This window comes from Stigmatopora nigra, chromosome 19 (assembly GCF_051989575.1).
Source record: "Stigmatopora nigra isolate UIUO_SnigA chromosome 19, RoL_Snig_1.1, whole genome shotgun sequence".
NCBI classification, from domain to species: Eukaryota; Metazoa; Chordata; class Actinopteri; order Syngnathiformes; family Syngnathidae; genus Stigmatopora; species Stigmatopora nigra.
The window spans coordinates 5,016,206-5,041,621 of record NC_135526.1 but is presented as its reverse complement, the minus strand read 5'-3'; the positions used below and the strand labels follow the sequence as shown (position 1 = coordinate 5,041,621).

At 40.6% G+C, this 25,416-nt stretch overlaps 3 protein-coding genes across 6 annotated transcripts in view; 2 read left to right on the top strand and 1 right to left on the bottom strand.

The window, feature by feature from the left end:
* The window catches only part of specc1 (sperm antigen with calponin homology and coiled-coil domains 1), a 23,535-nt gene extending 9,601 nt beyond the window's left edge, over nucleotides 1–13,934 (top strand). The window contains exons 2-13 of one of the 2 annotated variants that reach the window (XM_077741075.1): nucleotides 1,078–2,516; nucleotides 2,603–2,810; nucleotides 2,894–2,967; nucleotides 3,041–3,216; nucleotides 6,380–6,522; nucleotides 6,592–6,692; nucleotides 6,964–7,039; nucleotides 7,362–7,494; nucleotides 8,008–8,101; nucleotides 11,991–12,107; nucleotides 13,226–13,285; nucleotides 13,402–13,934. In XM_077741075.1, the coding sequence (XP_077597201.1) occupies nucleotides 1,078–2,516; nucleotides 2,603–2,810; nucleotides 2,894–2,967; nucleotides 3,041–3,216; nucleotides 6,380–6,522; nucleotides 6,592–6,692; nucleotides 6,964–7,039; nucleotides 7,362–7,494; nucleotides 8,008–8,101; nucleotides 11,991–12,107; nucleotides 13,226–13,285; nucleotides 13,402–13,491 (2,711 nt within the window). In that variant the 3' untranslated portion in view covers nucleotides 13,492–13,934. The remainder of the gene's footprint in view (nucleotides 1–1,077; nucleotides 2,517–2,602; nucleotides 2,811–2,893; nucleotides 2,968–3,040; nucleotides 3,217–6,379; nucleotides 6,523–6,591; nucleotides 6,693–6,963; nucleotides 7,040–7,361; nucleotides 7,495–8,007; nucleotides 8,102–11,990; nucleotides 12,108–13,225; nucleotides 13,286–13,401) is intronic. The other variant, XM_077741074.1, reaches the window with a different exon arrangement.
* zswim7 (zinc finger, SWIM-type containing 7) lies at nucleotides 7,277–25,416 on the bottom strand. Of its 3 annotated transcripts, XR_013329837.1 has the most exons (7): nucleotides 25,270–25,416; nucleotides 24,521–24,542; nucleotides 23,809–23,911; nucleotides 20,594–20,698; nucleotides 19,621–19,727; nucleotides 13,383–13,535; nucleotides 7,277–7,467 (listed from the first exon to the last, which is right to left on the bottom strand). XR_013329837.1 is itself a non-coding variant. In XM_077741080.1 (5 exons), exons 1-5 carry the CDS (start codon nucleotides 25,343–25,345, stop codon nucleotides 19,623–19,625), a joined length of 411 nt encoding a protein of 136 aa, XP_077597206.1. In that variant the 5' UTR covers nucleotides 25,346–25,416; the 3' UTR covers nucleotides 19,277–19,622. The 3 variants fall into 3 exon arrangements, 2 of the variants coding, with proteins under 2 accessions (XP_077597206.1, XP_077597205.1); XM_077741080.1 differs by lacking the exons at nucleotides 7,277–7,467; nucleotides 13,383–13,535 and having other exon boundaries at nucleotides 19,277–19,727; XM_077741079.1 differs by lacking the exons at nucleotides 7,277–7,467; nucleotides 13,383–13,535; nucleotides 19,621–19,727 and having other exon boundaries at nucleotides 20,255–20,698.
* On the top strand, nucleotides 14,231–19,363 carry adora2b (adenosine A2b receptor). Its single transcript, XM_077741076.1, has 3 exons — nucleotides 14,231–14,283; nucleotides 14,368–14,803; nucleotides 17,394–19,363. The coding sequence occupies exons 2-3, from the start codon at nucleotides 14,466–14,468 to the stop codon at nucleotides 18,115–18,117; spliced, it is 1,062 nt and encodes a 353-aa protein (XP_077597202.1). The 5' UTR covers nucleotides 14,231–14,283; nucleotides 14,368–14,465; the 3' UTR covers nucleotides 18,118–19,363.

Below are 25,416 nucleotides of genomic sequence, written 5' to 3'. Positions count from 1 at the left end.
TAACTGGCCTTTTTTTTCACAGGGTCTTTCTTTGGCGTTGTCAAAACTATTTTAATAGTTAATGTCGGTTGTTTTTCTTGGTCAACTTGGCAAACTCGTTTTGTTCTTCATGGCATTCCAAATGATTGTTGGCTACAGCTACGGCCAATGTTTGTGGAATGACGGCTTCACAATCACTTGGTTTTCACCCAAAGGCAGCACGTTGCTTTTTTCACAATCGTCACAGTTCTAACTCGTATAAACATGCTCAGACGAAACTCCAAATCTGGAATTGTCCTGTATTTTAACTCCACTTGCCGAGCCACCACAAGTTTTTCCGACACTTGGCAGCCGATAGCGTTGGAGTTTATAGACAATTGTGGGAGGAGAAGAAGAAATATTCTTCAGCGTTAGGACCATCATCATCGTGACCAAAGTTGAATGGCGGCTACACCACTCCGCCTTTCTGTCTCCTCTCCCCGCTAGCTTACCAAACTGTGGCTCAGACTATAGTCTGTGGTCCGCGTGCTGTCAGTTGTTGACGAATAGGCTCTAAAATATAGTCCAATAACAGCACATCTATTTTCAGAACTGCTTTTCGGTCTTTACAAACCGTGAGATGAGGAAAAAGAAAAGATTGAAACATATTTATCTACTGAGGTCAATGATATTATCCTGACTTTCTCATGGTCATAAATGGAAGTTTGCTACATCTATGGCTCTATCATTAAGGACAGACTGAATCGCTGTTTTTTTGGGGGGGAAAACATACAAGAAAGTACTTGTATGGCAATTCAAAGTCCAGAGTAGGCTCGTGCTAGTGACCCACATTAATGAATGTCACAGTAAAACTCTGCAGTAATGAAGACAGAGAAACAGTGAGACAATGCCAAGGCAGATGCTCTATTGTTTAAAACAGCGTACAATGTCTGAATAGGGCACAGTTGGCTTCAACTAAACACGGGGACTAACGAATAGGAGTGTCAGAATGTGACCCACATTCTGTTCAATTAGTTGTGATGGCAATGAAGAAAAGTTCAAGAAAGAAGGGGGGGATTTCCACTGCATTTATCGTAATTACGTTGATGCCCTCCACAGGTTCTCAAGCAACCAAGAAATCCGGCATCCCGACGCCGAGAGAAATCCCCTCGTCCATAACGAGGGAGCGGATTTCCCTGAGGGACCAGTTGAGGAGCTCCAGCTCAAGGAGGATTGTTTCCAGTGCCAGCACTTCCAGCCTCTCAACCTTGGCAAAGCAAACACGTGGTTCGACGAAATGCCGTGGCGAAGTAGAAGGCCAGGAGAGAAGCCTTCTGGAAAGTCAGGTTAAAGAGTTGCTGGCTCAAGGCAAAGCTAAAGATGGGGAGATTAACGATCTGCGTGCGGCGTTGCAACGCTGCAAAAGTAGAGGCTCCGTCTCGTCGGCGTCGCCTCAAGATTTGGCTTCGGAACGGGACAAAAAGCTCACAGAGGCTCTCGTGCTGGTTCAGGAGCTCCGGGAAAAGAATGCAAAGTTTCAAAGGGAGCTGGCAAACCTCAGAGAGGAAAACCAAGAGTTAAAAAGAAGGCTTCTGGGTTTTGAGAGGTCATCATTATCCGGTAGCCCTCTGCAACTTCACAACGGCCTGCCGTCAGAGACGGTTAAAGCCTCGCTTTCCTCCACCTCCGTCAAGGATTGGCCTTCACCCGACTCGGCAGAGTTTGAGAAGATACCACGCTCGGAATCCCTCAGCAGCAACGTGAGCGGCGAAATGACGGTGGTCGACCACCATGCGTCCGTACGGAGCTTGACCGAACGGATACGTGAGATGGAAGAAAACCACCATAGCACCGCAGAGGAGCTGCAGGCCACCTTGCAGGAGTTAGCCGACCAGCAACAAGTAGTTCAAGAACTGACGGCCGAGAACGAGCGTCTATCTGAGGAGAGGCGCCTCCTGCAAAACTCGCTCCAGCAGCAGAGGGAGCGTTCGGAGCTCCTCTCGCAGAAGAACGAGGCACTTTCCAATCGACTACAGGAGCAAGCCCAGAGGGAGGACGAGCTCCGGAACCAAGGTCCTCGATTCCTGGAACTGGAGCAGAGGTACGCCGAGCTGGTGGAGAGCTCGCGTTTCGAACGGGAGAAGCTGGTCGACATCCAGCAGCAGTTAACGGGAAGTTTGCGAGCTCTGGAGGAGGAAAACCAGGAAGCCCAGGGGGAGGCCCGCGCCCTCCGAGAAGAAGCGGACAGGTTGCGTGCTCGACTAAGTCGCGAACTGGAAGCTGGAAGTCAAGCGGAGCAGTCTGCGGAAGAGCAGAAAGCTACCGTGGACTCTCTCAGAGTAGAAAACAGTAGGTTGAGGGCCCAGCTGGACATCGAGAGGCAAAAGGCGTGCGAGCCCAAGGCCGTGCAGAGTGTCGCCGATAGCACGGAGCTGCAGAAGTTGCTCGAGGCGGCCCACGCTGAGAAAGAACGGCTGGAGAAGGAGCTGTCTCGACTCAGGCGGGATCTGCTACGGGCCCAAGATGAAACTGAACACGTACAAGCCAGCATTTCCAAGGTTTGTAAGGTATCTCTATGGGCTGAATGGTTTTATTGTGCCACATGGGAGTTTTTGGCATCACTGTTGTTTTCATTCATTTAAAGGTGGAGGCCAAAGGCCTGCAGGTCCAGGAGAAAGCCGACATGAGGGAAGAAGAGCTCACCAAGCGAGTAAGTGCCTTGGAGGAGGCGGGTCTGCTAACAGAGAAGCAAGCCAAGGACATGAAGGAAACCATCTTTGAATTGGAAGACCAAGTGGAGCAACAGCGAGCCGTCAACCTCCATACCAATCAAACAGTCCTCGACCTAGAAAGTACGCTTTGCTCGCTTCATATTTAATTTAAGTGTCATTTCTGACATGTTTGCCATCCTCTGGCTGACATTTGCTTGTCGCAGATATCGTGAAAAACGTAGAAGAGCAGAAATTTGAAGCGGAAAGACAACTGAAAGCTTTTAGCAGACAAATGAAGGTACGGAGGTCCGAACGAGGCGATGGGAGGAGATGATGATGATGATGATGGTGGCATATTTGGGCTTTCTTAGGAGGAGAAAGAGGAGTGGCGTCGATTCCAGGCCGATCTACAGACGGCGGTGGTGGTTGCTAATGATATCAAGGTGGAGGCGCAACAGGAGTTGCGTACACTCCGGAGGGAGCTCCAGGAGGAGCGGGATCGTAGTGCCAAGCTTTCCTTGGACCTGGAGGCCTTGCAAAGTGTCAGGTATGATTTTTACACCATATTTTGTATCAAATTCATGAAATTATACCCCCAAAAACGTCTCACTTACCACAAAATGGTATTATTCCTAGTGTAACATTAAATTCATTTTGTATTAAGATTTTATGTATTTACCATTTTATAGAGAAGATAATTAAGTATATAACCATTATAATTGAGACCTGGCATTTACATGTTATTGAGTTTTTGCTTTGTATTTTTTTATAACAGAAAAAATAAAACTGTCTTAATTATTAATTTTGTATACACCCTACTAGGATTGTAAGCCCCAAAATACAAAGTAATAGCATTAAAGGTAGTAGAAATCCATTCACAATCCTCTATTCTTATTTTAACAAGAAGAAATGTTATTTCATGAGCATCCACCATGACACAGATTTGAATATGAAATGAGTTGGCCCCATTTTCTTTGCTCTCCCACATAATTCCTGGCTTGTGGGTATTTATCTGACACTACGTTTTGTGTACTGCTGCTTTCCTCACTTGCAATGTCCTCTGCCACCAAAAGGCAATCACATACCCCTACCCAAATGCATCATATCCATGGATCCTTTTTTTTATTTTTACTGTACGAGAATTCAGCATTGTAAATTTAAACAAGTTATTCGTCAATCGACGTCCAACCCATTCCAACTATGAGTGCTTAACAACGGTTATTGAGCGGATACACGAATTATCTCGCCGCCCGTACTGACATGTCCATTTGCGTGTCCTGTCATTGTGTAAACAAACCCTTGATGGCCAAGTCCGGTCCTCAAGACCCCCAATCTGGTCTGTTTTCCATATCTCCCCCCACCAACACTCCTGAATAAAAAAATCTGGATCATTCTAAATCTTCTGGACATCTTGCTGATTACTTGACCATTTGATTCAGGTGTAGTAGAGGAAGGAGATCTGGAAAACAGACTAGATAGGGTCTCTCGAGAACCAAACCTGGTGCAAAACATCGACCCACTTAGTCCAAGTCTATGTCTGCATGCGTTTTCAGCGTCCCCCCCCCCCCCCCCCCCCCCACACACGCTTAAAATAACATACTTCGCCTTTATGAATATATGACGTGGATAATTTTCGAGCAAGGCTAAATCAAGGAAAGCCGTTGCACTCCCCAACTCTGGCAGCTCCCCGTGAGGCATCACAAAGATGTTATTTGACCAGCCACTATGTCAAATCCAGGTGAGTTCCCTGCCCTGCCCTACACTGCTTTGCCCTGCTTTGCTTGTCTGTCATGGCCTGTGTGCTGTCATATCAATGGGTGTTTCTGGCCTACTGCTTGTTTGACTTGTCTTCTATAATCTCAGTTTGACTTGCATGGTAGAGGTGTCACTAGTCCAGTGACGCCCCCATTTTTTGCAAGCCATAGACAGATTATAATAGTTTTTTTTGTTTGCCTCATTCTATTCAAATGAATGTCTCTTGTGCCACCTGCTGTTCTTGGTTGGAATAAAGCCTTGTTGACGCTATTAAGTGGCATGACCGGTTAGTTAGTTAGTATTAAACTACAAGAGATCATCTTTCTAAACTGTAGTTAATGAGTCTTAATGATTGATGCATGTAGCAGAAAGCTGGGTTTGAAAAATGAAGGAAAAATGAAATGGATGGCGAAATTCTTAATGTTTGTCATTTTGTCATGAATTGAGAATGCCAATTACAAACCGAGTTTTCAAATGTGTTGATTGTGTCTTCTTTTTTTCCCAGAATTGTCCCAGGAGCGACATTTGACACCAAGACAGCAGTAGAAGGACACTAGTGAGGATCATTTTAGCTGAGGATCAGGCACTTACAAATGAAATGTGGTCATGAACAAACATCAGTGCAAATTCTGTCTTGCAGCATCAGTTTTGTTGTTTACATTTATTTTACATCTTTAAAAAAAATGTAATCGAATGCACTTTTTTTCTTTTGTGATATCCTCCAGTATTTGTGTAAAATATTTGACACTTTCTTCTTCTGCTGTGTGCCTTTTCAAGCCAATTCCTGACCAAAAATAAGTGCATTTGCTGCCAACCCTCCCTGTTTAAATGGATTAGACTTCACCCATTGATAAATTCATTCAAAGGGGTTTAATTTATTTCCTAAGAGCCGCACTAAAGGAGTTAATTTACTAATTTTCTAACTTGCTTACTATCACTAAACCTGTCATCACACACTGTTTAAGATTCTCATCCATTTTACAAATGAGGAATGCACATAATACATAATATATATTAATTTTTACTCCAAATAGTAAACAGTTGGACACCAATCCCCTTCACCTAATCGTTAACTTTATAAAAGATCCTAAAATATTTAATTTAATCAGTGATTAGATTGAATTAAACATTATTTTAGCTCAATCCTAAAACTTCTGTAACTATTTTATGCATTTTAATGTATTATTTATTATTTATATGCATAATTTGGAGCGTTTTGGACAAATACACCAAATAAATTTGAGTGTAATATGTACACCAAATATAAAAATGCAATGCCATATTTTGCCAGTAGATGACTATGTAACACAATACCATCAACTGGTGCAGAATTTGCCACTGTATAACATAATTTAGCCTATTATATCCAGTATATTCTTACTGGGAAGTGTTCAATACATTTTCGAAGAATATCCCTCTCCAAAATAACAATTGCCTTTTGCCAAAAATTACTTCATACATCTATTTAACTTCTAAATTATTTCTACTGTCTTAAAACAGGAATTGACTGTTTTATTTAAATGGCCCTAATTCTAACTGACCAATAAAACTGTGCCACACAATAGTGAATTGAGGAGTAAGTACCATGAATTGAAAGAAGTTTCCAGGATCTCAGGTTCTACTCCTAATTTAAAAAAAAGTCTTTTATAATATACAAACCTCACTGTACTACTTGCAATTATTATGTGTCTTCACTTTGTCTCACTAAAGCCATACGTAAAGAACAAACAAAGACTGCATAAGCCATGTTGTAAAAGAAATTGTGTTTGATTATGCTGGCCATTCATACATAACGTGCAAATAAATTATACGATGCCAATATATATCATATGTGCTTTTTGTGTTTCCTTTATTATAATTATTTTGTTTAATGTTTTGGACCTTTCAACCATGCAGACAGTTTTCCAACAGGCAATTAATTGACTCACTGTACCATTGCAATTATTGTCTATCAGGTCTCAAGGTGATGATTTAAAACAATCCAGTCATGACAGCAAGTTTAAGTGGTCCGGCGTGAGTGTCGCCAATGCCGATGTCAAAATGGAGGCCGACTCTACCGTCAAGTCCCCCGTTAAATCACCTGACACTGGAGGACCAAGTAGGTGCCAAACGCAAAAAACATAACGTGGTCTCTCAGTGGATGATTCAGTTTTTTTATGTCTCTCAGGTGGATCGGGTCTTACAGTTCAAATCCACAGCTCGCCAAGAAGTCCACTGAGTGGAATTCCTATGCGGACCGCCCCTGCCGCAGCGGTCTCACCAATTCAGGTCAAATATTGACCCATTCCCTAACGATTTGGGTTGGAACTGCATGAGTAATGTGGCTATTAACTGGGGTTTATGTTAAAAAATATATATATATATATATATATTTTTTTTTATTTTATTTTGAAGTATCTGTGGGTATAAATCGGTTAAAATTTTAGCAATGTCAAAGTGCACCTTTCATTGACAATAGTGTTTTGTGTGTCTATCTATGTATAAAGGGTTAATAATGAATTTTGTTTGATATTATTTTTATTTAATTTTTTTTCTATAGAGGCCATCTTACATAAAGCCCTTGTCAAAGCTGTTGGAAAAAAGAATCAGTCACGGAGACTTTGTTCATCCTCACGGTACGTCCTCAATCACTTTTTTGTTTTTTAGCCATCATTCCTATTCACTGTATTGGGATGGTGAACGCAAATAAAAGTGTAGGCTGGTTGCCAGGGCAACACAAGACAGAGACCCAAAAAAAAGTCAGATGTAGTTTGTTGCCACGCTCATCACTTTAAAAAGATTTCCAATTTTTCCCAGGGAGGCTTCATCATTTTGCCCAAGGAAGCAAATGTTTTGATCTAATCTCAGTTGCTACTTCCAAAAGTCGCCTCAGTTTAAAATATATTTTCATTTGCTTGTGTTTTGTCGAGAAATGAGTGTATAGGGTACCTTTTTCAGATTGTGGCGAAGACACAAAACCCAGCATCCTCATTAGGAAGAGTCCATCCCTGGAGTCCATCTTCAAAAGCCCGGTTTCCCTGAGAAGCCGCACGTCGTCGTTTGGCTGTAACCATGGCAACAACATGTTCAGGTGAGACATTTTCTACTTTCTAGCTCTATAACTTTACAACAAAGGTTACATAACAAAAATCTTAAGTGCATTTGTGTAGTAGCATTGACTCATTTTCTTATTAAAATGGAAGTGGATACATTTTTTTTTTAAATGTGGGCTTTATGGGGGTAATATTTTTAAACCTCAAAGAGGGAATGGATGAATTTAACAGCGTCCTGAGAGCAATGACCCAGTGGAGCGAGCGGTGGTCTTCCCATGGCCCCAACTGCAACGCAAACACCGCCTAGATGACCTTGGGAACACGATCCGCACCATTGAAAATCTCACTCTGTGTTTGGGGTCATTCTTTTATCTTTTATTTATTCTTTTTTTCCCCCGCCGTTGCCAAAGCAGGGAAAATGTACACATTGCGGGAGCATTAACTAACAACGATATTTGCACTTTAACCACAAAATAGTCTTATCTTAGATGATGCCATATGTGGCTCTCTCACTGCGTATTTGTGCTTTGTGTTTTCCCCTCACATCCAAGTACGGACCCCTTGGCTGCATTGGCGCGGGAATACGGGGGATCCAAGAGGAACGCGCTACTCAAGTGGTGCCAGAAGAAAACACAAGGCTATCCGGTAGGGTCGGCCATCTTTCTCGCATCCAACTTCTGCTATGAATTCAAATGACTTGGTCACGATTAAGTCTTTTAATCCCAGTTGAACTTGTTTTATAAGCTTAATTTTGTGTACACTAGGAACAGAGGGCAGCATTAATGTTTGTTTTCAATGTGCTGCCTTCCCAGAAAGCTGCTTTAAACTGATTCACGTTATTCTTCCTGATCTAAAAATCGAATTAACTCCCACGAAAGGAGCCGTCTCGTATTTCACGTTTATAGTACTTTGCACGTGCTTCTGTGAACGTTTGTCCGAAAGTCTGAAGATAATTCTGTTTTATCAATAACAACAGTAACTTTTTTTCCCTCAAATTAGATGGAGATGATTTTAATTGGAGTTCAAACAAAGGCAAAAATCTCATTTTTCTATTTTTAACCAAAGTGTTCACTTTCATTGGATCGGATCATTTGTGTTTGATTATTTATTTAGTGCAAGTGATTCTCATATTAATCAAAATCTCTGGTAAATCCAAGTTGTGCAGCATTTAAAACCCTAAGAGACAGCCAATGGTTTTCCTCCTTTTGAAGGCTTAGTCGGATCGTATCACTATTTAAAATTATGAGGAATGCTTTAAGACGATTTGAAATTCTCTCTTTGAGTCCCGTTCTAATCTTTCACCTCATGGAGCACTACTTGTTGATTTAGATGTTGATCCTTGCATGTTTATGGATTTAGTCCACATCTGCCCTTGTCATTGGATTCTGCCCTCTTTACATCAATTGTCACAATTGTTTTCTTTTTTCTTAAACACGCATTATATCTAACAAATTCCTATTTTCTCTGAATTAGCTGCATTCTTCCCTAATCCTTAATCCTCAATGCAAGACCACCCGCAGCAATAAATTCAACCAAATATGTCACCTTCACGCTTTGGATGGCGGGACACCCTTTAGTTAACCCTTAGTGGGGCTAATAATTTATCTGACTGGTTTGCATTCACGATTCTTTCCCGGTCAAAATGGATTGTACTTTTGCCGATGTCAATGGCAATGAATGACGACAGTCCTGTCAGTTTAAATGAATTGGACGCCAGACCTCAAAGGAAAGGTCGACTTGTTACAGTGTGACAAAGCCACCATGTTGGATGGACTGTGAAAAGGTTACAGCAATTATCAGCACATTCACATTAACAATATGCTTTCAAAAAGACTAATACTTAAAGAGTAAGCCCTTTCTTTACCTGGAGTATGGCTCAAATTTCAAATGCCAACTGAATGTTGACCTTAACTTTCATTTACTATTTAAGAACAAATTTGCCATCTGACAGTAAGACAACTAAAACCTTACATGTCATAGAAACAAAATACAGAAAAGTGTCAAGTCAATGTGAAGACGCTCAACGTAATAGAATTTCATATAGTTATAGTCATACAATTAATTCATATACAGTGGTACCTCAACATACGAGTGCCACTGACATACAGCAATTTGAGAGTAAAATATCAGGCAAATATGTAACTTGAGATACAAGACAAACTTTAATATACGACTAGACAGCTCACAAGAAAATTATGCCCACTGTCTTTCCCTTCGCAACTCCCTCAGGTAATGTCTCTAAGAGCACTAGGCGGAGCAATGCATTTTTTCAGTGTTTTTTTTCAGTGCGAATGGCGGAGTGATCGCTAATACGAGAGTTTATACTATACTAGTCGTGCGTTATCTTATTGTAAGGACATTTGTGTCCATTTTCAGAATATTTTGAAAGGAATACAAACACAAGTGTGTATGTATAGCTGCGATTATATCTGTGCATAAAGCACCTGTAGGTCAACGTGTAATAGAGCAGACGACATAAGTGTGTGCGTGCGGAACGGCCAGCCGAGTGGTGCTTGTGAACTAATTGTGTCCTATCATCTTACACGGGGCTGAGCAAACACACATGCTTATTTACCGCAAGTGTTTGTCAGTGAAAAGAGAGTGAAAAAAAACACGATGAAAGCAGAAAGAATGGCCTACGTGACTTCATTCAGGCAGTAGGCTGAGCCTAAGGTGAGTTCAGGTCGATGAGCGGCGACTCCGATTGACTTTGCCTCGAGGGAGGGAGATGCTGAGTGACAATTTGCGGGAATTGATCTTTGTTTTACGACCAACTTTTTCAAATCCATTTTTGTCATTAGAATAGTGATTTCCGTTGATCGCATGTTGGTAGTTAGTGGTTTTCGATGTACTACTGGATTTTGTGACATTTAAGCAAGGATGTGTCGATTCTTGAAAGGACAAAACTGCACATTTTAAAATTAGTTTAATCATTTCAATCAGTTAACTGATGAATGTAAACTGTTGTTGTTCTTTGACCAAGAAAAATGTCACTTTGATGTTTCAATTGGGTCCCTGGATGCTTCTAAAAGATTTTCTCATTAACCATGGAAGCCAAAGAAAAATAAAGATCCTATTTGTTTAAAATGGGAACAATGAGCAAAGGCTGGAAGCGTTGGCTTCAGCGGGGTCTGACAGCAACAGCTCATCCGGCCAACCCTGTCTGGGAAACGCTTTCCCCTCACACACACACAGACACAAAATTGCATAAAAAGGCAGGAATGGACCCCCCACGAGTGGAGCAGAGGCCAGAGCATGAACGAAAAAACAACCTTTAATCAGGAGTTTAAATTCTGCTCATTTTATTTATTGATGCTAATCCGTCACATCACAATCTGACTCCCACACAGCCTAAATTTGACACTACAAAATGTACTGATATCATGACTATAATCATCTTTATGACCGCTTAAGAATGCCTCGGGCGAGTCCAACTTTTTTAACAACCTTCATCCGGCTTTTGCTTCTTGTTTGATTGGTCTTGCTGTGATTTTCCTATTCAGGTGTCCCCCTTTTGTCCATCTTTTTCTTTCCCATGGGTGCTCCTCTGCCAGTGGTGGTGAGTTAAAGTGATTGTCTGACAGGAAATATACTGAGCTCATCAGTCAGGCTAGGCTCTTAGGGCAGATGTCTCCTGCTTACATACCTCCATTCCACTCGGTATTTTTTATTTCTTCTCAAGGCTGATCTCATTTCTATGGGTAAATCTCTAGAAGTAAAAAAAATAGACGTCTTTGCCACTTTTTTATCGGAATACGACTGCCAATGCTTATGACAGACATCTAAATTTGAACCCCAACTCAAATAGTTCAACCCTTTAGTTGGTCTCTATTTTGCAGGCGTCCAAAGATCTCTAAGCAACTCCAACATGTTCAACTTGCTCTCCGGCGTCGGTGCAATCTTCTCTCTTCTGAGCCTGGGAAAAAAAGAAGGCCCAGGCTCTGCCTTTTGTGCCAAATGAAACACTTCCTGTCCCTTGATGCCGTGTTTGCTTTCTAGAGCCGACGAGGGGCTCTTGTCCACTGCTTTTTTAGCATGCAAGCCTCGTTCGCTAAACCACGGGTGTCCAACTGGACTCTGCCGCGGCCCCTGTTGACGTCACATTCATTTAAAATGGCAAAATTGGCCATGAACGTTCGTCCACTGCAGTCAATGGCAGCCATTCTCAGGTCAAGCCAACATTGTCTTATTAGGAGCTCAAGCATTATTCATGCTTTTGTGTTTTGATGAGGTTTTCCCCTTAGGACCTCGGGAGCTTTGTGGTTTTAGCGTCCAATCAGGGGGTTAATTGCATTGGCCTGCAGTCACGGCTTTGGATCAATGCTCTGATTAGATATTTAGAGGGAAAATGAGCTGAACTTTGCTCCTCGGGCCACAGACTGATGAGCACCAGAACACAAATAAACAAACAAACAAACACCAAAGCGCGTCCAAGTTGTTGCCGAGAGGAAAGTGTACACAAAACTTGATAATGTGACACCATGAGGATTTTTGAAAACTTTTTTGCTGAAATTTCCGTTCTGTTTTTGAGCAGAACATTGACGTGACCAACTTCAGCAGCAGTTGGAGTGACGGTTTGGCTTTTTGTGCTCTCCTGCACACTTATTTGCCTGCGCACATCCCTTACCAGCAACTCATCAGTCAAGATAAGGTACAAAACGACATGCAGACTTATTGTCTTTATCCTCTTGCTCATAGTTAGTTTATCATTTTTTTTCTTTCTTAGTATATATAAAGTATATTTGTGAAAATAGCATACACTGATGACATTTCAATCCATTAAAGTGTTCCAAAAAAATTCAAACAAAGATGCCTGTGTAAAAGCCAGAGTGCAAGAATGTGGAAATAAAAGATATCTTGAATGTGGATCTAACTTTGGTTTAATAAATAACGATAATAAAAATGTTGTTGTCTTGCGCTCCCACTTTCAGAGAAGAACAAATCCATATTTAACTTAGTTTTATTGTCACAAATGTGACTTATGTAATAGTGGCGATAATTGATTTTCATAACCTTGGATGCCAATAGGAATGAATTAAATAGGGCAATGTCTAAGAAGCATTTATTTTTGTTTCCATCATTAAACTGCACTTGTGTAGTTTGACTAGGTGCAGTGACTTTTTGAAACACCTCCACTGATTCAACCCATTGACAAATGAGTCATGCTTGTTACATTAAGCCGATGACAGAAACACGGCGCTGCCACCGTGCTAAATAATTCAATGGAGGCGAGTTGACTTTAATAACTCTTGCTGAGTGACTTCACCCTGGAGCCCAAACAGCCAAGCCGCTTTTTTTCCAGTGTAATCTGTCCTCCCACTAATCCCATTACTGCCCTTCTCGCCCTTTATCTTCATTAGATGTTTTTTTTTATTTTTCCGGAATGGATGGCCTCCAGTTTTATGCCAAAATGGGGCAAATGTGCTCTTTTGCAACCTGACCACATTATTGGATAATATCAATGACAGTGTCATTACTATATACATATTTTGCAAAAGGGACAGCCAAGGGGAACTTTTTAAATTTGTTTTGGGGTTACTTATTCCAAAAGATGTATTTTCATGACTATAAGGGGCACTTAAAAGTCTTAGATTTTCTCCAAAATAGACAGGGCGCCTTATAATCCAGTGTGCTTTATATATGAAAAATAAAATAAAATGTGTCATTCAATGAAGGTGCGCCTTATAATACGGTGCGCCTTATAGTCGTGAAAATACAGTATTTTTTATTTTTGTTTTTAAAATGTATTTTTCTTAATTTTTATTACAGATCCGGAATCTGACTCTGGCTTTCCAGGCAGCCGAGAGCATTGGCATCAAACCGTCTCTGGTGAGTTGCTTTTGTGGTGTCAAATAGCCCCCATTTGATAGTTTATAGTTTAGTTTAAGTATACTATATTTACTTTTAAAAAAATCAAGGTACTCACGTGTCATTTCTCCGAGCAGAACATCGAAGAACTGGTGAAGACGGACAGACCCGATTGGCAGAGTGTCATGCAATACGTCTCTCAGATCTACAAGCACTTTGAGACCTGAACGGGCCTGGCGTCCAATCCCAGACGTCCCTTCTTCGGTTGATTCTGAAATTTAAAAAAAAAAAGAACACATACCCTTAAACATTTTGAGTTGTGTACATTCAATAGGTTTTCACGGGTAATTTCACATGTGCCAAATGATATTTAGGTGACGAACATAGAAGTCTCCTCATCTTGCCTGAACAAAAAAGAATGCAATTCGCGTCAAGGCAGTTTTAGAAGAGTTCAACTTATTTTTTACATATCATGAATGTGTAAGATGGCAACGTGCATTCAGTATTTTCGGTAAGATGCTCAGCAAAAACATTATTTATTGACATCTTTCTTGAGGAATGAGTGTGTTTACATTTGTACTGTTTTTTTCTTTTTAATTTAATGTCACATTTCAAGATTTGTTTTACTAATAAAGGTTTAAAAAAATAGCAAGCCCATTTCCAGTTGATGTTGGAAAATGAATAAGATTTTTGTCCTTTACATCCAAAGTCCAATTGAATAATGAAGTAAAGCCACACATATACGAATCAATCAAAATAAACCATCTTGCGTCCATGCGTCATTACGCACAACGAGCGTGCTTTCTTGGGGTTTCTAAGCAGCAAAGTGGATCAAATCCTTGTTACGCATGGATGGAAGAGAGAGAAAGAGAGACAGAGAGAGAAAGAGAGAGAGTGCAAAAGAGCGAGGGGGTGTGGCTTGCACAAAAATGTCCCCATTCCCCCTCCTTTAGTGCGGCGGAGGAACAAAGTTGTCCCGCACTCGCGGAAAGTCCTGGCTGAGCGGTGCTTTGGCAAAGGTAAAGAAAAAAAACCTGCAAATCTTAGGCAAAAAAAATGATGAAACTTTTTCTCTTTCTCTCTGTCTAACTGTCTCTTTGCAGATGGACATTTTAGCGTCTCAAAGTTGTGGACTAATAATCCCGGGGACTTGCGTACGGCTTGCACACTCGTAGACGCGCGGGTTGTGAGTCCCACAAGAATGAATGACTACGAAGGAATCAAGACGTTTTACATCCTCATCGAAGTGGTCATCGCTCTCTTGTCCATTGGAGGCAACGTGTTGGTTTGCTGGGCCGTGGCGGTTAACAGCACCCTGAAGAACGCCACCAACTATTTCTTGGTGTCTTTGGCCGTGGCTGACATTCTGGTGGGTTGCCTGGCCATCCCCTTCGCCATCACCATCAGCATCGGCATCCGACTGGACTTTTATGGTTGTCTTTTCCTGGCCTGCTTCGTCCTGGTTCTGACTCAGAGCTCCATCTTCAGTTTGTTGGCCATTGCCATTGACAGATACCTGGCTGTCAAAATCCCTCTCAGGTGAGCCAAGATCTTCCTTAGGCCAATTTAGTCATCATCGAGGATGTAAGAATAGAAAAAAATGTTTGGTGGGACTGGGCAACCAGATTTTTTTGCCTAATAGTTGTTGTTGTTGTTTTTCTTGCTTGTTTTTGGGTGCGCAATCCAAAACGTATGATTTATTTTCACTATGATTTCAAGTTCTATGGTGGTATCAATACAGTGATTAAATAAACTTTGGGGGAAATGTTAGTGTGGTAGAAAAAAAAACAAAAACTGAGCAATTTTCCTATCAAAATGCCCATTTTAATTGGCAATATTGAACTATTTGACTCCCCCATCTAGTGTTAAAATGCAAACAAAATGTAAGCTGCATTTAAGATTCTCTACATAAACACCCCTCAAAGACAAACTACTGACAGGGTCTCCTTGTACGTGATCCAAACCGAGAAAGACGGTTCCCCGGAGGAAAGCGTCCAGTGTGCGTGTGCGTGAGTGTTTGAGTGTCGCCCTTCCCAGGGGGCGTAAACATCTGGCCGGGCTGTCCGTTTCCACTACGAGCATCTGTTAAAACACTTTAAAATTTAGAGAATCCTGGCCCCAAATTGTTGCGGACTGCCCGCACACAAACACGCATGTGTGTAGACGGAATGTACGGGAGACACAGGAGAATCATGGTGTCCTTCTGTAACTTGATCTTATTAGTGGCCATGTGGTCTGGGTGGGGGGGCTTAGTAGAGCCTACTATATTCATGCTATGGCTTTTAGGAGCAAGTGCTTGCTTGCTGTTGTCAGGGTTGGAGAAGAAAATCTAGTTTCGCTTTCAATTTATAACAGTTTTGCTGTTACCGCTCGCTGATATTATGCTGTAAATTGATGATAGTCAATTAGGTTTCATTGTAAATAACTTGTATTGTCAGGGTCATCATCCATTTGACTATTGAATCATTGGTGGTCATTGATGGTGTGCAAGAGTGCTGTTTTTTTTTCCTGACAGCTCTGATGTAACTTAACAAACTCCCTGATGTACACAGAGATGAACATCTAGTTTACTTTTCCTTTCTTCTCGATTCTAAATTAGAACTGAAGCGTGAATGCTGTGTAAATGCTATAGAATCATTTGTATGTTGTGGCTTTAACGAAACCAAACAGTAGTAAATGTTTAATATCATTTTAGGATTAAGGTGCAAAAAAAAGGGTGGAGCATTTCTCTTTTGGAAACTGTAAAATCATCCGTTAGATTTGTTTGACAAATTTGAGATGTTTGTAAAAATGTTAGTGTGATGGGGAAATATGTATAATGGATGTTAACTGAGGTTCATTCTATGGAAAGGTTGCTTGTTAAATCTGAATATTTTGTCCATTTATGAGCATTCATGACTCATTTTAACAATAAGAACTAAAGACAAAGGGTGTCGAAATGGAAGTAAATTGTGGGCAAACAAAAAAAGGGAAAGAAAGATAGCACAACTAAGATAGATGGTGATGGCGAGCTGTCATCACGCCACCGCTTAATCCGGTGTGATGCCACTGGCCGCTGACAGCTTGTGCCAAGTGCGGGGGTGGAATTGCAACAAGTTACACTAAAAAGGAGAAGAACAGGTGAATGGAACTTTCATGTCTTCATGTCTTGGGAGGTGAAGTGGGGGGGGGGGGGTCGTTTTGAGTCCCAACTGGGCTCATTTACAGCTATTAGGAAACACACAAGAACCTAAACTGGGCTAATGATTGACAGCTTGAGTGGGAGATAAACTTCCTCTTTATGACTTCACCTTTTTTTTTTATTTGATGTAAAAAGCTCAAAGCAACCGTGTCAATTTTTTAATTTTTTTTTTGTGGCAAGGTCATAAGGTTTCATTCAGAGTCTCTTTATGTCTCCTAATGTAGTGAAAAATAGGAATTGGAAATATGTTTTATTTTCTTGAACTAAAAAAACAAACAAAAGGGACACTATTTTTTGTTAGAAATGTTTATTTTTTTAAAGGGAGAACAGGAAATATTCTTGGACTAGAGATTAGATATTGAAATTATTGGGCTAGGATAGTGTGAGAAGCTCGGGAGAATTTGGCTGCTACGTGTGTGTCTGCATGTGTGCGTCTCATCAAGCAAACGGCGGCCTGACGTCACGCCAGGAAAGCGCCCGCGGGCGTCACAGGACGCCGCCGAGCCGGACTCCGCATTTTGTCCTTTGAGCTCCTGCTGAGCGCGAATAATCAACTTCATTAGATTCTTTTGTCTCAACAGCACGGCTCCTTGGCGACATGAATTTCAGTAAAACAGGGTGGGCTGAGTGGGTTAAATTTGTATGGAAAAAAAACAGAACTGACCATTTAAATCAAAAGGGTGTAAATTTAAAACAAGGTCAAGATTTAGTCATTTAAACCTTTCAAAATTTCAAAAAATGAATAGTGGCTAAGGTAGTTAAGTGAGGAAATAGGGATGGATGCTTTAGTGATGTAGGTTGTTGCTCACTTCTGTTTTAGTCACATTTCTACAAGATAAAAATGGCCCAATGGCACCAATGCGTTCCTTCCTCTTTGTCCGTGACTTTACACCTGACGTTCCTCTCTTGGGCTCGCAAAACGAAAATTAAGTGACATTTCCGTTGTAGGTACAAGGAGTTGATGACGGGCAAGACGGCTAGAGAGATCATCGCAATTTTATGGATCCTCTCCTTTGTCATCGGGCTGGTCCCTTTCTTCGGTTGGAACATCAAGCGCTCCAGTTGCGACGACGACTCTGCATCGGACAACGCGACGGTTGCGGTGTCGGAAAATGGCGATGCACGCTCGCTTCTGGGGAGCTGCGAGCTCAGATGTTTCTTCGAGAAAGTGGTGGACATGGAGTACATGGTCTACTTTAATTTCTTTGTTTGCGTGCTACTGCCACTCCTCATCATGCTGGGCATTTACATGAAGATCTTCACTGTAGCCCGGATGCAGCTAAGGCAGATCGAGCTCAAGTGCGTGGCCAACGGGGACAACCAACACCACGGCCTTCTGCAGCGGGAGATCCGCGCCGCCAAGTCGCTGTCCATCATCGTGGGGCTGTTCGCCATCTGCTGGCTGCCTGTCCATATCCTCAATTGCCTCACCCTCTTCTACCAGGACCTGCCCAAGCCCAAGGAGGTCATGTATCTGGCCATTATTCTGTCCCACGCCAACTCGGCCGTTAACCCCGTCATCTACGCGTACCGTATTCAGGACTTTAGAACCACCTTCCACAAGATCCTCCAAAGGCACGTGCTGTGCCGCAAAGAGGAGCTCGATGTCGGTTCCAATGGTAGTCGGCGTGCCAGGGGTCAGCTCCGCGCGACCGGAGACCCCCTGCTGTAGACCACCCACCGCCGGCGGGGTATATGACACTTTGCTTCTCAGAAGGATTCGTCTTGGCTTGGCATTAACGCTCACTGGACGTCAGTGAGACTTTGAATGGGACCCAAACTTCTAAAATGCTATTTATCGTTGCCAATCAGCCTTGATGGAACTACAAGAGCCCTCTATGTTTTTTTTTATACACTTGAGTCGAAGTGCAAGGTTTTATTTATTATCATGATGTATCTTTGTGAATGTCAACAAGTCTTGGGGAGTCAGGACCTGTACTACTTGTAGACCTCAATAGGTACAATACAAGTAGTTGTACACTGCGCTTATTTTTGTTATCCTTCCATAAAGTTTCTTATGTTTTGACAGGGAAAGAAACTATTTTTAAAAGCTACATCATATTTTGGGTCATGGAGGACAGATTATAGCCTGCCAATACATTGCTTTTATGAATGTGAAGGTTTTTTCCATTACTACTAATTGTAAAAAAAATGTTTTTTCCAAGTGTAGGTTTTTAAAGGACTTTTGAGTTCTTTGCCTTTTAATGTAGAGTGCTAGGGCAAAATAAAATAGTAATTAAACATCCCCCAGCCTTTTCACACTACTGTCATTTAGTATAAAAATGTAGCCGACATGACCCAAAATCTGCATAAGTCTAAGTTATAGTATTTTTTTATGATTAACTTATACATAAATAAACATTGATAAATACAACCTCAACAATACGACAATGTGCCATGTGCACAACTCTGATCAAATTCTAAATTATTTAGCAAGATGAAATTTAGTGCAGTTAAAACTATAAAGCCAAAAAGTCAAAGAGATTGATTGACATGCCACTTTCTCATCATCAATCATATCTTTGTTTGATATTTCAAAGCTTCAAACATAAGCATGCCTCCTATCTTTGTGTGCCAGCTGACTTTTCTCAAGGGCTAAATACATACTATAATACATTCCAATGGAGATCATATCTCTACTCTAACTACACTGTAATGTGGAGTTCTCTAGTTAACTAATGGCTAAAAAAAATATGTACACAGGTGTCATGCTTTTTTTTTGTTTACAAAATGTTTCTGTCTGGTGACCTAAATATATTTTTTTGGTATGACATCAACAGATATGTTAATCCCCCCCCCAAAAAAATCGCCCCACCCCAGCATCTGTCGCCTTTGTGTCATGATTCAACTTGAAGTGCAATTTTGGTGTGAGTACAGTCAAATAGTTTGTGAATAAAAGCCATGTTTCTATTGTTCAAGATTATTTCTCATTTCTATAGCAACAAGTGCATATAAAAAGCATGTTGACAGACAAAACAAGCTTTTCAAAGGGAAGAATAAACATTTACTATGCATGCAGGGGTCTTTCTCCCTGTTTCCCAAACCAAGATGCTAAAAATAAAGTGTGGTTGAGCAGATGTTTCCCTAGAAACACAACTTCTGAACTCTTTAAGGGAAGCTAAAAGTGATCAAATGATCATCTTCATCATCCGATTGGAAGGAAAGTGGAACTCACAGTCACAAAGTCGCCGTCAGCAACGCTGTCATCTGCTCGTCTGACACACTCTGTGTGTGAGTCACGCCCATTGCCTCGCACAGGTAGACGGCCAGAATGTGTTTGCACTGCAACAAAAGAGCAAGGCGGTCATGTCAAAGTCACTTCAACGCCGAGAGAGACCTCAAGTCAAATGAGTAAGACATCGTCATGCTATGACAGCTCTGACCTTTGTTAAATGTTTCCGTTCTTTCTTTTTAATTAACATCTCAACTCAAGACAAAAGGTAGTGAGCACTGTTTGTGACATTGAACTTGATTCTTTGCATCCATGTTAGTCAAATGTGTCTGCAGAAAAAAAACAATGTAATGCAATGTAATGCAATGTAATGCAATGTAATGCAATGTAATGCAATGTAATGCAATGTAATGCAATGTAATGCAATGTAATGCAATGTAATGCAATGTAATGCAATGTAATGCAATGTAATGCAATGTAATGCAATGTAATGCAATGTAATGCAATGTAATGCAATGTAATGCAATGTATTGCAAAGTAATGTAATCTAATGTATTCTAATCATCATGGTTTATTTCTATTTTAATGAATTCAATGGTTTTTAACATTCTATCACTCCATTTTTTTTAAAAAGCCCCAAAAATATTTTTAGAAATCTGAATTTGCACAAGAAAGGGTTAAAGCGCCAGAGTTGAACAGCACCCTGACCTCGACATAACCTCCTTGCAAAACATCTGCAGAACGCATTTCAACGTTTACATTGTCTCATTTGCTACAAAATCTTATGTAGTGGTTTTTTTTCTTTTTTTTTCACAGGATGCACACCCCAAGTGACGAGACACAATGGTTAAAAAACAGTTTGGCGCCTCAACAAACCGAACTTTGGCCCGTGATGTATATCACGTGTGCATTCCTGGGTGGAATAAGCAGAGCCATCAGGAAATGAACGTGTTTGCCTTTCCCGTGAGATTCTCACCAGCAGGCTCTCATTCCTCTTCAGCACTTTGTAGGCAAAGGCGGGACAAGGACAGAAGTGGCAGGATGCAAAGCAAGTGTACAAAGTCCCAGAGCCGCCAGTGACCTGCAACAAAAAAAAAAAAAAAAAAATCAAGAAATGACATGTGAGCGACCCCAACGTTTCTCGCTGGCTGCAACTTCATATTCCTAAAAAATTCTGCATTGCTGCCCATATTTGGATGCTGAAAGATAACCACAGTGTAGGTTCACTGAACACAATACATGTATGGAAAGGCACAAAGATAAATATATTTTATTGCATCCAAGTGGCCCCTAAACTCCAGGCTTGACTGAATGTCGGCAACAAAAATAACTCAATGTGGAGCTTTGAAATTTGAAACGATGATTTTGTCATTACGTTGAACGATGGCAAACAACAAAGAAGGCACGGCTTCATGAAATGCAATTATAGGAGAAAAACTGCCATCATTAGAGAAAGCTAAAGGAGATATCTCGTTTTAAAGTTGAATGCTTGGATTACTGAGCTGTTGGGAATTCGGACAGAGGTTTCAAGTTACCCTTTTAAAATCGTGTTCCACAGATACCACTTTTCCAGCCCTGATATTGATTTCAATAAATGTTTATTTTCTTGGAATACTAAATGACTACGTGCTCACTTTAATGTAGCGTAATTGCGGCTTGGTCAGAAACTGTGTAGCTCTTTGTCTATCAAAGACATCCCATGTATTTGAAAGGGTAGGATCGGCAAATAAACAAACATGTATTTGTCGATTAACTCATTTTAAGAGTAAATTTACAAGAGAAGGATTCAAAAGAGTCATGATGACATCATTTAGTCACCATTGATGCTACAGTAGTTTTAAAACACCAAAAATGAATGGTAAAAATTTGAAAACCCAATTTTTGAACGGTCTTGGACCAAAAAATACCTGCTGGCAAGCACAATCAATTCACCTCCCTTCTTGACAAACCACGACATGAACCTCCATTATTTCACAACAATCCCATTAATTACTGTCCGGTGACCTCCAGAGGTAACAAGATCTCATTTTTCTAACATGGCACTACTTTATAAATCAAGGCCATGAGAAACAATGACCTAGACTAAGAAGACGGGCGAGCCGAGACAGGAAGATGCAGTAAATCTGTAAAAACGAAGTCAGGAAACGCTGGAAAAAGTAGTTGGAAACCACCTCGCACTGGGGGTTCTGTTAGTTCACCCCTAGCGTGCCCCGTCACGTGGCTTTAGCTGGCCTCGTGCGGGGAAGCTTGGCAGTTTATCCCTTCAAACTGCCCTGGTCTGGCAGGAGGCCCGCACGCATCAAGCGCGGCCATTGAGTCGCCACGGCGCGCGTTAAAGCCTTGCTAAAGTTCCGGCTTTGTTTGTCCTGGTGATTCGAGGAAGATCCGCATAAAAAATTTAAAAAAAGCTGAATTTTCTAGCCTAAAGAATTTAGTAGTTCTTGGCAACCGGGAGGAAAAAGTTGAATGATGCCAAGTCAGAACTGCATTAGAATAGATTGACAAAAAAAGATGTTTCCTACTATTCTAAGAACTTTAACGTAAGGTCAGAATGAATTGAATATCTCCATCTTTTAAATGGCAGTGGATGAGTACATTTGAAGTAATTGTATTGAAGAAAAACACAGACAACAAGCATTTACTTCCTTACGGATTATGAAAATAAGCCACTTAAGTGCTAATTCTGCTCTCATGGTCACACGCTGACATTCAAGGGTTGGGAAAATACGCTTTTCAAGAAGTACAGAGGTACTATCCAAGTGCTCAAATATGTGTGTGTCTCCTACAAATACACATGGCCTTCAACTGTACAACAAAGGCACAGAAATCCAATCTCAGGTTGACCTGAAACTCTATTAAACCTTTCCCAAAACAAAAGACAATGCATTTCTACATTTGGCAGCATTGTATTATTTTCTAGTCCACCCATGCCTTTTAGGAGGAGGAGGAGGAGTGGACAGGAAATTTGGGTCACAATGACCACGACCACAACCACAACCGCAATGGTTTTGCCTTCTGCCTTTCCTCCCTTTTATTCTCTAATGAGATCATTAGTGGTCTTCTATGACCGTATATGCACTGATAACATTTGTCCTAGGTCGACAATTGTTATTCAATGCAGCAAAACAAGTAATAAGGTACATTTATCCTTCATTTATTTGCTGAACATTATTTGGCGGGGGACTGTCTAGCTTGACTGCAATGCAGGTGGCCTATAATACCATAAAAAATACTAACTATAAAAGAATGAATGATTATCCAATCCAATCCAATGTTGTACCATTGTCTCATTGAATAAAAAAAAAATATCTGTAGTAAAACGTCATATTTGGACGCATTAGAAACGAGAATGCATTAGTAGGCCAATGAATAATAATTTTTGTCCCTCAGATCTGTTCACAGGAAATGATAAACGTAATGATGCTTTAAATTCTATTTCAATATTTGATTCAGTGCCAGAGGAGCCCGCAGGAGTACTTCCGGAAAATGACTGTACACATGACTTCCAATGAGGTTTTGATTCCTTGCTGTTTGCACGTGCCTTCTTAAAAAACATATACAAAAACATATTTTATCTGCAAATGGTCACTGTGTATGAGAGTGTTATTGTACATTGCATACTGTATACATTACACATCATCCAAAAGACGATAAGAGTCATCTTTAGCATTTTTCGGCTCCAAATGACGCACATTCTTGAATCGACTCAAAAGGGAAAAAAAGCCATAACAATTCTGTGAATCCAATCAGAAGAGAATGCAAGGTCTTTTTCTGGATTTCCCAGCAATTTCTTGACCGCAATAGAAGTGGATTGCCTCCAATTCTATAATTATACATTATGTGCCAACAACTTATTTTTTAGTTTGTTTTCTTTCCTTAAAATAAGGTCAGCTTTGATGACTATAATGCATTTGTTTCTTGGAATTATATACTGCAAACATTCATTCAATGTAATAAAAAATGTTCTCCTGTGGTGAATGGCTAAAATGTTAAATTAGGTGTCTTGAATGCTCATTTTTCACTGTTTTCACAGTACTTTTCTTATCTACACATTTTTTACACATTGTGCCTTATCTGTAACAATATTTGACATCATTTCCTCATTAGCTCAAGTTAACATATTTGCACAAGATCAGCAAAAATGTTAATCTCGCAAATTAGAGTCTAAAATATCCGAATAGTGTGAGCTACCTGGAAGGTTTTGCGTCCACTAGGTGAAGACAGGCAGGTGACTGAACGCTGATCGACCAAATCCAGGGCTTGAACAGCACTGGGCCCAAAAACAAACTTCAGCCTGAAAAACCAAGAAGAAAAATTCAGAGAAAATACATCACATTGGAGTGTACTTTGTAACCCAATCCACCATCAATTAGACTCAAACATTTATGAATACCAGCATGTAGTTTAGTCCATTTTTTCTATAAATGGATACTTTCTTCCGAAACATCTTTTAGTCTCTTACTTGTGGGAAATTTTTACTCACGTTTCAGAAAATGCTGAATAACAGCCAAATTAAAGTATGCTGACTAACGGAAAGGATGTGGCTTCTCACCCAGGCAGTGAGCATCAGTTCACTAACCAAAAGTTTAGCACAATGCTGGGAACTTTTTTGCTATGAGCATCAGTGTCACTATGCTTACTCATAAGACCTTTTGAGGGAATATTATGTTTATTTTTTTTATTTTTTTTTGGACACAAAATAAATGACACTCAATTGGCAAACCCGAATTTAATCTGTTCTACGTTATAAATTCTGATCTTTTCAAACTGTCGGTCCATCAAAGCATGCCAACATCAACACTGAGGATGTTCTGGAAGCTTTTATAGCAACCAGCATCTGGTTATCTGGAAACAGACACTGAACTGGAAATGCTTTGTGATGGGAAGAAAGATTAGTACTTACGCAATCAGCAAGTCATCGGGTACTGCAAAATACAAATGGGAAAATAATAGGATTGTTATTCATTTTATCATCAGTACTATGCTTGTGTCTTTTTTTTCCGACTAAAAATCATTTAACCATGTAAAGGTCACTTATTTAAAATACTGGCTGCCATTGAAGACGTTAAAAGTCCAAACTAGCACCATCTATGGCAATGAAACATGAATTTGTGTTTATTGTTTTTGTTTGTCAATCAACCTACTCCTCTTTTTTCATCATGCATTATCATCATCCATCATCCAATCAACTTTCTGCGAGGATAGTTCCAAAATATGCCACAAGAGAGCGTGTGGAGTTGGAATCACAATAACGGTTAAATATCCCTGACCGCAAGTGTGTAGCACAAAATTGCGCACGTTCGTTTGACGCACAAAATTGCGCACCTGGGTTTGACGCACAAAATTGCGCACGTACGTTTGACGCACAAAATTGCGCACCTGGGTTTGACGCACAAAATTGGGCACCTCCGTTTGCAGTTATGGAACTACAATCATAATTTCAATATGAATTAAGACATGCACGAGTCGGAAATTAACGTGATCGCGTCCTAACACTGCAAACATTAAGAAATATATATATTTAAATGTTAGTTGTATTTGATTCACGACTGAAATGTTTGAATACACTGTGATCCAAGCATACATTTTCCGTCTTTATCAAAAACGCACAACAAACGTTAGTGGTGTTTTGTTTTCCAAACTTCAACTTACTTTGAGCAGTTTCACTGTATATTTTTTGGATATCTTTGAAAAGCTGTTCGGCCACTGCAGGCAACACAGCAGGCATTTTTCCTCAGCGTGTTTTTTAAGGAAGTGCACAAACGCCATCCAGCCAATCAGGAGTGTTCTTTGGTCGAG

What these genes read in the sequence shown, in the direction of transcription:
- adora2b (XM_077741076.1), top strand. Translation starts at nt 14,466, where the DNA reads ATGAATGACTACGAAGGAATCAAGACGTTTTACATCCTCATCGAAGTG. An exon ending in GCTGTCAAAATCCCTCTCAG is followed by an intron (nt 14,804 to 17,393) that starts GTGAGCCAAGAT and finishes TTTCCGTTGTAG; the next exon opens with GTACAAGGAGTTGATGACGG.
- zswim7 (XM_077741079.1), bottom strand. Translation starts at nt 25,345, where the DNA reads ATGCCTGCTGTGTTGCCTGCAGTGGCCGAACAGCTTTTCAAAGATATC. An exon ending in ATACAGTGAAACTGCTCAAA is followed by an intron (nt 24,543 to 25,269) that starts GTAAGTTGAAGT and finishes TGTATTTTGCAG; the next exon opens with TACCCGATGACTTGCTGATT. An exon ending in CCCGATGACTTGCTGATTGC is followed by an intron (nt 23,912 to 24,520) that starts GTAAGTACTAAT and finishes TTGGTTTTTCAG; the next exon opens with GCTGAAGTTTGTTTTTGGGC.